Source organism: Lactuca virosa, chromosome 9 (genome assembly GCF_052849685.1).
Source record: "Lactuca virosa cultivar CGN04683 chromosome 9, Lactuca_virosa_CGN04683_v6, whole genome shotgun sequence".
NCBI lineage: Eukaryota > Viridiplantae > Streptophyta > Magnoliopsida > Asterales > Asteraceae > Lactuca > Lactuca virosa.
This window is the reverse complement of record NC_136434.1, coordinates 139,493,801-139,502,581: the sequence shown is the minus strand read 5'-3', so window position 1 is coordinate 139,502,581 and position 8,781 is coordinate 139,493,801. Positions and strand designations below refer to the sequence as shown.

The 8,781-nt window shown below is 32.6% G+C and overlaps 1 protein-coding gene and 1 non-coding gene across 2 annotated transcripts; one reads left to right on the top strand and one right to left on the bottom strand.

The window, feature by feature from the left end:
* Positions 1-2,262: 2,262 nt before the first annotated feature.
* Positions 2,263-7,453, bottom strand: LOC145141029 (chalcone--flavanone isomerase-like). Its single transcript, XM_079074388.1, has 4 exons — positions 7,274-7,453; positions 6,960-7,118; positions 2,715-2,938; positions 2,263-2,632 (listed from the first exon to the last, which is right to left on the bottom strand). Exons 1-4 carry the CDS (start codon positions 7,377-7,379, stop codon positions 2,414-2,416), a joined length of 708 nt encoding a protein of 235 aa, XP_078930514.1. The 5' UTR covers positions 7,380-7,453; the 3' UTR covers positions 2,263-2,413.
* On the top strand, positions 6,688-6,759 carry TRNAC-GCA (transfer RNA cysteine (anticodon GCA)). The gene has a single exon. It is a non-coding gene; the product is annotated as a tRNA-Cys (tRNA).
* Positions 7,454-8,781: the final 1,328 nt, after the last annotated feature.

Genomic DNA, 8,781 nt, shown 5'->3' with positions numbered 1-8,781 from the left:
GTTCGAGGTCATCCAGCCTCCATCACACTCTTAAGCACTAAAACCCTAACCCTAGTCTCCATCACTCTTGAAAGTTCATTCTTCATACTTTGTTGGCATCTTTGAAGGAGAAGGAAGCCCTTGGTGAGGTATATCATCTTGCAAGCAGCATATTTGTCTTCTAGCTTCTCTTTTGGACTTGGGTGAGTGTTCAAGACTCAATCTTTTCTTTGCTAGGTTGTTAGATCCTGGATTTGGCCCCTTTTCTTCATGTTTGGTGGGTTTTGGAGGATGAGATCTCATAAAGCTTGCAACTTTATGAATATCCAAGCCATTTGGAGCATTTAACTCTTTGGATCTGAAGTAGACTTGAGTTTTGAGGCCATGCATAGAATCTTGGCCCTTTTTGCCCTAAAAATGGAAAGGACATGCATTGGACATGCGTGTACCTAAAGCTATGATTTTTATGGTCCAGAAGCTGTTGGAAACCCTTCTGGAAACCATGGAGAAGTAACTCAAAGGATTAAGTGTTTAATGAGTGGAATATGCTTTATGCTTCCATTAAGAACTTAGGGCTTTGGATCTTGAATTATTGGCAAGGTTTAAAGGATAAAGTTGGAAACTTTATCCATCTAGGTTATGGTTTGGACCTAGTTGGAGCTTGGGAACTCCTGGAATGGGCTAGAAAATCAGCTTAAGGAATTAAGTCTTGCTGACCAATCCCCACGGCGTGGTAAAGTTTCACCACGACATGGTGGTTGGGATGAGCATGCATGTTTTGTCGTATTGTGACCACGACACGGCTATGGATGGCCACGACGTGGCGGTCAGCTATAGGTTGACTTTGACCGTTGACTTTGACCCAGGTTTGACTTAGGGACGTTTTTGGTATTTTGATTAGTAGTTGAGCTTAAGTTATTGTGATTGTCTAGGTGGCTGGTAGAGTCAACATTTGGAGCAGTGATCTGTGTAGCTATTTCTTCAGACTGAGAGGTGAGTTTTCCTTATTGTACTTATGGGTCGAAGGCACCAATGTCGGCCCACTAGGTTACGTATCCTGGTTATAGGATGGTGTTATGCTAGTATATGACTTATTTGTAGACATGTATGATTATTTGTTTATGTTGGTTCTGTGTTTATATTTATCTATTACATATGCCGATATATTGTGGTTCGGTTGAGGTGGTCATGCTTTGTGTTGAAGGCAAAGATACCTGGGGCGGCCCGTCTAGGTTGTAAGGCCTTTAAGGCAGTCCAGTGATACCCAAGGCCCGTATAGCGGTCCAGATAGGATGTAGGCCATGCGAGGCGTTCCAGTCGGGCTGAAAAGTTCATATTTGCATGCTATTGTTTGTTATGTTGTGTGTTGGTACTTGGGGAACTCACTAAGTGTTGGCTTACAATTTCAGTTTATTATTTTAGGTACTTCAGAGGATCGTGGGAAAGCAAAGGCTTGATCAATGCACATATTCCTATTTTCATGATATTGGATTTTGGGACACTCTGATATGAATTTACGTTTGAAACAATGACTTTTCTTGTAAACAATTATGGATAATGGGTTGTTTTTAAAAATTGAATTTTTGTATTGTTACACTCCATTTTTTAAATGTCACTTTCGCCATGTACACTTTTAACTTTGTAAAATATCATTTTTCATCTATTCATTTTCTAAACTTTCGTGTTTATCCTTCGTAGTATCTATAATCTGATTTGCCTTAATAATTTTTGTCCGTTAACTTTAAAAAAGTAAATCTTAACGTGCTTATTTCAATATGTGTGTCGTTATAAATTCAAGGTGGTCAACATTTTGACGTAAATTTCTAGTTTGTGTTCATTAATTTTTTTCTAAAATAAAAAACTTAATTGCTTTTTTAATATATGTGTCAGTATAAATTCGATTTTGTCTACGTTTTCGATGTAATTTTTTTATGTTTTCGTATTTATTTTTCTATGTACGCTTCATATGCATAAATTGTGTCATATATATACAGTTTTGATGTTATTTAAGAAAATATTACTTACTTATTTTTATATACATGTCAATATAAATTCAAGTTTCTTTACGTTTGCACATAAATTTTGTGTATGTTTTCGTGCTTATTTTTTATGTACGTTTAACGTTTCCACATAAATTTATACCTTTTTCATTCAACGGTATAAATTAGAGTTAATCAGTGGTACTCGTATATTTTTCTACCAACAAATCAAACCGTACCCAACTTTTATCAATATAGTTGTCGAAATTCAACTTACAAAATAGATTGGTACTGACACAACACGTTGCGGGCAAAATCCTAGTTATGCTTAAATCCCATTCAAAATTAAAAGTAAAAGGTCATTGAGCTTTTATTTTAAGATCATGTGCCTAGTTAATGAACACATACATTTTATCCTCTCTGCACCATTATTATTAAAAGTCCAATTATACCTTTCACAAACCATTCTTCCCTAATTCAACACTTTCATTTTCAGTTGCTTTCCCCTCAATTTCTTCCATGAAATCCGAGAGTCTTGATGCCAAACTTTGTTTGGTTGCAGGAGAAACACCATACCTTCCGATCACCGACTCAATTACAGCTTGCCCCAATTTCTCATTCTCCAACACAACATTTGGAGCTTCAGGTATACTGCCATCTTTCGAGAAGCTGATCTGGATTTAAACAAAAGTAAGGTTGGAGTTTTAATTTTGCTTCGTTAATCAAAGAATTAAAGAGGTAAAACTAGAAAATTACTGAAAGTGAACCGATGGAAGAGGTTGTGAAGAGAATAGAAGAGTCTGGTGGAAAATTTTGGTCCTTGAAAACCTCTAGAAACTTATCAATGGTGATGGCGTCTGCATCTGTGTAGGTTCCGTTTGATTTCCAAACACCAACGCACATTTCAGAGACCTTTTCAGAGTATTGTTTACCAGTTAATGGTAGTATCATTGTGACTTGAGTCAGTTTCTCGAAGGGACCTGTAGATGGAATTACTGAGATATACATAGGACATTCAACCAAATAGTTATGTGTAGTCTAAAATTTGTAGAAATTTTATAGAAGTGGGTGTAATTAACCATAAAATAAATTAGGTTTAAAGTGTATTCTTTACATATCATAATTTGTATGTTTTATCTCGGGTGTAACTAAGTAGAGTATAACCAACTCATGAAATATTTGATATTGGTTTGAAAAATACTCGAAATCAACTTAGTTTAAGTTGAGCTCTAGCTAATTGATCATATCATCGAGTTGACTGTCAAGCTCGATTAGTAGTATAATCGGCTCCAAATTATTCAAGCTAAATTATATCCACGCTTTTACCATTTTTCTATTTACATAATCAATCTAACTTGAGTCAAACTTGCTAGCTTAATCGTATTTCTATTGTGTGTGTGTACATATATATATATATATATATATATATATATATATATATATATATATATATATATATATAATCGATTCGATTCGAGCTCAAAAGTGTTAATTATATTATCGAGCTCGAGCCTAATTTGGAAAATTAGGATTGGTTACGGTCGAGTTTTTCATTCGTGTCGAATTTCGAGTTTTGTAGTACTCTAATCAGCTAGATTAAACCCTTGGTTCAATAGTATCAATGTTAAATTTAAATTTCATATTGAACCACTCCATAATATTTGTTGAATATGCTTTGAAACCTTTTATACATGCATGAGATTTTTTTGTTTTAGGCAACCTTTCCAAGATTGTTGAATAAAGAGTGATGTTGCAGCTACAAATTTTCCTATTCTAAGGAAACGCTTTTTTCAAGAATCTTGCGTTAAGTTGTACATAAATCAACATACATTTTTGTATTTTATGTGGTAGTTTGTATTTGTGTTGTCTATGTTTTATTATATGGTAGCCAAATTTACTGATACATGGAATTAATTACTTGGGTGTTAAGTTGACCTGTTACATAGAAATATTTCCTTATTTTTAAGGGTTTTAGAATATCATTACGACTCTTTGTAAGGCTCTATATAAATTCATTAGATCGTCTTTTTTTCATTTATTCATAAACTATTGTTCTCTCCTTTACCCTTGGAAATTTTCACAACCTTGTGACTTCCTCTTTTGTGTTCGATAATAAAAAATAATACTAGTGCCTTTATGGCTTTTACGTTTTCAGGTTACACTCAATTTCTAGTGTTCTTCATGGGTGATTTTTTATGTTTCAAACATCCATCATATAATAACAAGTGATATATGAGACAAATGTTTCAAGGTTCCAAAACCCTTATACCCTGCATCATAAATCATTTTTCACAAACTGTTAAAATGGTTCTTTGAATTCGATTTTCTCTATTCTCTCTCATTTTATATTGACATTTCTTATAAAATCAATTTATTTCACAGGCTTATTTATAGTCCTAATCGGTTTTTATTACCCTACAAACATGCTTCCATACTATGATGCTTTGATTGAATTGATTTCTTGTAATATGCTTCAATGTGAAATTTGTTTACTATATGTATAACTTGTTGATTTCTTGAAATCAATTTTTGCAAAGAAATTAATTTGTTTTGGAAAATCTATTTTATGTGGAAATCCTAATTGTGTATTCATATAGGATGTAGGACTTTGAGAGTCATTCATGATATCAAAATAAGATTGGAATTTTTAGAAATGATTAGATTTCTAGATAATCATCACTATTGAGAATGGATGCTAAATACTCATTGTGTGGTACTTGTGCGATGGTTCACGTGTCACCTAGTTTGAAATATGCATGAGAAGTAAATTATGTAGATTGATCTACCATGCATGAGGTCGGACCTAATCAATGTTAACTTTGTAATTAAGATTGACTTGGGATTGAATCAGATGCATATACATTATGTACTTGATTAATGTTGAACTATTCCCTCTTAAAATATTGAAATCTTTGAATTTGTTGGTTTTGGCTAAATAATTGTTTATCATTATTAAATCTTTTGGAGATTTGACTTTGACTGTGGATGATCTTCATCATCCAAAACTCATTAAGAGTCGTCCTCATGTATACTTACTAGGCTTTTTAAGATTAACACTTGTATTTTGACATGTTTAATATTATCATTCTAGAAAGAGACCGATGAGGGAAGATTATGAATATTTGGAAGACATTTATTTGTAATGTTATACATAAATTATGTTTTGGTGATTGATTAATACTTCCCTCACATTTTGAACAATCTATGTTGAATTTGGACATTGGGGCCTTGTATTTTCGCATTTTGTAAACTATTTGACATCAATAGACTTTAAACATTGGATTTTATATTTATTTTAAAAAATCACTTATGCGAGTAAGTCTAATGACATCTACTATGTTCATGACACCTAACATTCTAAAAAGAGACCGATGAGGGAATATTATGAATATTTAGAAGACATTTATTTGTAATGTTATACATAAATTATGCTTTGGTGATTGATTAATACTTCCCTCACATTTTGAACAACCTATGTTGAATTTGAACATTGAGACCTCATATTTTCGCATTTCTAAACTATTTGACATTAATAGACTTTAAACATTGGATTTTATATTTATTTTAAAAAATCACTTATGCGAGGAAGTCTAATGACAACTACCATGTTCATGACACCACGTCTATGTCATGTTGAGTCAGTGTTGCATTGAGGTGTATAGAAATCAAGATACATTTTCTTATTTTATGTGATGATTTTTATTTGTGTTGCATGTGTTTTATTGTATGGCAATCAAATTTACTAATTTGTGAAGTTAATTGTTGGCCGTTAAGTTAACCTATTAAATGGCTAATGTTTCCTTGTTTTTAGGGGTTTTAGAGTATCACTACTATTTTTTGTAATGCTCTATATGTTGACTAATATAATTCTAATGGATAATGAATTATTTACTCACAATACATATACACACATAATTGGCTAAGTGAAAGGGCCGAGAACAATGTGGGCTGCCAAATTCTATTGAGCCAGTGAGATACATACATACATACCAACACTATCAAGAATAATAGTATAACACTAATGTCTTTGCGGCCTTTCTATTTTGGGTTCCCACTTAATTTATTGTGCTTCTCGTGGGCGATTTTGTATGTTCAATGCATCCATCGTATTTTAACGATATGCATGTTAAATTTGAATTTTACTTTTATACAGATGAATCATTTATGAAAATTTTTAAACATTTATAGATAATGAAAATGAATTTATTAAAAGAACTTATTCATAACTTGTTGACCTAAATAATGAAAAAAATATATATATTTAAAGGTTGCATGCTCTGTGGATTCCGTTGGGATAACTTAACTTCATCAAATTTGTTGTCAATTTTTGCTTTAATGGGGAAAATCGTGATTGATAAATGTGACACATTAATTTGTTGTTTCCATTAAAAATGTCTTGAAAGTTTTTATCCTTCAGTTAAGAATTCCATAACAAAAGTCGATTGTTTAAACTTTAGAGAATGACTTACAGTAATACTATGCTAGAATTAATTGGAGACTATGTGCCTACTGTCTAATAAGATCAAGACGTTAAAAACGAACTAATTAATCACCGGTTCGAACCCGGTTGGGCCCTTTTTTAATTCGTTTATTTGTAATTTCAAAATTTACCCTTAGTTTTTTGTAATGAGTTAATAAGAACTAATATCAAAGCAGAAGCTAACCTTTTTGTTATTTTCGGTGATTATACTTTTTTTTGTAACGAGTTTATAATATTAAAAGCAGTCATGGGTCCATAGCTCAGTGGTAGAGCATTTGACTGCAGATAGAGAGGTCACCGGTTCGAACCCGGTTGGGCCGTATTCTTATTTTGTTTTAATTTCACTTTTTGCTCTTATTTCTACTTTTTTGTAATGAGTTAATAACACCTAATATCAAAGCAGAAATTATACTTTTTGCCCTTTATTTGTAATTATAACACCTAAGATCAAAGCACAAATTTATTCATATAACATGGAAAAGCAAATCAGAGTCATAAGCACATAATTAGTTGAAGCTTACCAGTAACAATGTCTCTAAAGAACTCAACGGAATCTGTCAACTCAGCAGCAGTTTTTCCCTTCCACTTAACGGCGAGTGACGGAATAGCTTTATCCTCCAGATACACACCAATCCCCGTGAACTTCACGAAGTTACCATCGATTTCCATACCTCTCACACCTTGCGCATGATAGAAACCATGATTCACACAATTCCAACTCCAAGATTAAAATTAACAATAAAATTGTAAACCTAACCGAAGAGATGAAATTGACATGATTTTTTATCGATTGAAGATCGAGGTGTATTACTGATTTTAATATGGAAATTAATACCTGCGCCGGCGAGGAACAAAGTGTTGGTTGCACCAGGAGGCTTGACGGATGGTGGAAATACGACAGATTCGATCTGGAGACTGGTGGGGGACGGCGGTGGAGCCATGGTAATACAGTCGGAGTTGAACGGAGAGAGAGAGAGAAGTGTTTGACTGACGGTTTAGCTCTTATGGTGGTTGGTATTTTTATCAATTTATGGAGGGAATGGAGGTGGTAGATAGATCGTGTGGCGTGAAGAAAAGCTGAGGTGGACGCTCGAGATCAAAAACTGCACTTGTTGTTTTTAAGATACTAATAACTTAAATTACAAAACTACTCCTTGTAGTATATTTTTTCTTTATAATTGTCAAATGGATCCAAATTTTTGCAACTGTTGTCGACATGCTTTTTGGTTTCCATTTTCCGATCACATATCACAAGTAAATGTGTTTATCCAATATAGTTTAGAGTTATATTTGATGTAAGATAGCAAATAAAGAGAAAACAAATGATCACGTTAGTAGTAAGGTGGGCAAAATACTTGTTGGAACTAAACTGATTGGAAACCAAATATAATTTGGTTTAGTTCTCGGTTCCTATATATCCATAAATTTGGTTCTTGATTTTTGGGTCTAGTTCGGTTTAGTTCGAGACTCTAATAACTAGGAGTGAACAAAATATCGTTGGAAATAATGTTGATGTGAGACTTGAGACGTATTCATGCCACCAGATATGATGTCTTTTATTTTATTTTTTTTAGTTTATACTTCGTTTTCCTTTTTTTTTTGTCTAACACTATAAAGTAGGTCCTTAATACCTCCTTTTTCCATTTTTTTTTGTCAAGCACTACAAAGTAGGTCATTTATATTTTAAGGTGGATCCTACTATTTTTAATATATACTTTATAGTCAGTTATAAGAATTTAGGTGGATCAAAGGACCTACCTTTCTGTAATGTAAACTCACCCTCAGAAGAGACGATAAGTATGTCCTTGTAGAATTCTAGGACTAAAATGTATTTAATTATTTTATTTTTTTCAACAAATTCGATTTAGGACTAATTTACAACTAGACGTCACATTAGAATGAGGTTGAAATCCAATTAATGGCAAATTCTTCCAAATTCAACTTAGAAATGACCTTGTAGAAGTAGAAACTATCCTTAGTTTTGATAATATATTATCCATTCGAAAATAATTAGTATTTGAGCCTGCGTTTTGTCGCGGGTTCTTACGTGTGTTTTCTTGCATGTATCACAGCTTCAAAAAATACTAAAAGTTTAAAAGAAATAAACGTTAGGTGATTTATCAAAAGTTGAGAACAGTTTAAATACTATTTTTGTAAATTGGATGATTTTTGAATAATCTATAAGAACGTATGGGTCATAACTGTAAAAAGAAATAGTACGATGGGTATTATAAGTAAAGTTGAGAAAAATTTAAGGACTATTTATGTAAGTTGGATGATTTTTAAACAATCATCCAACTTAAAAAGCTGTATATTATATATTGTAAGCAGCACTTTTAGGTA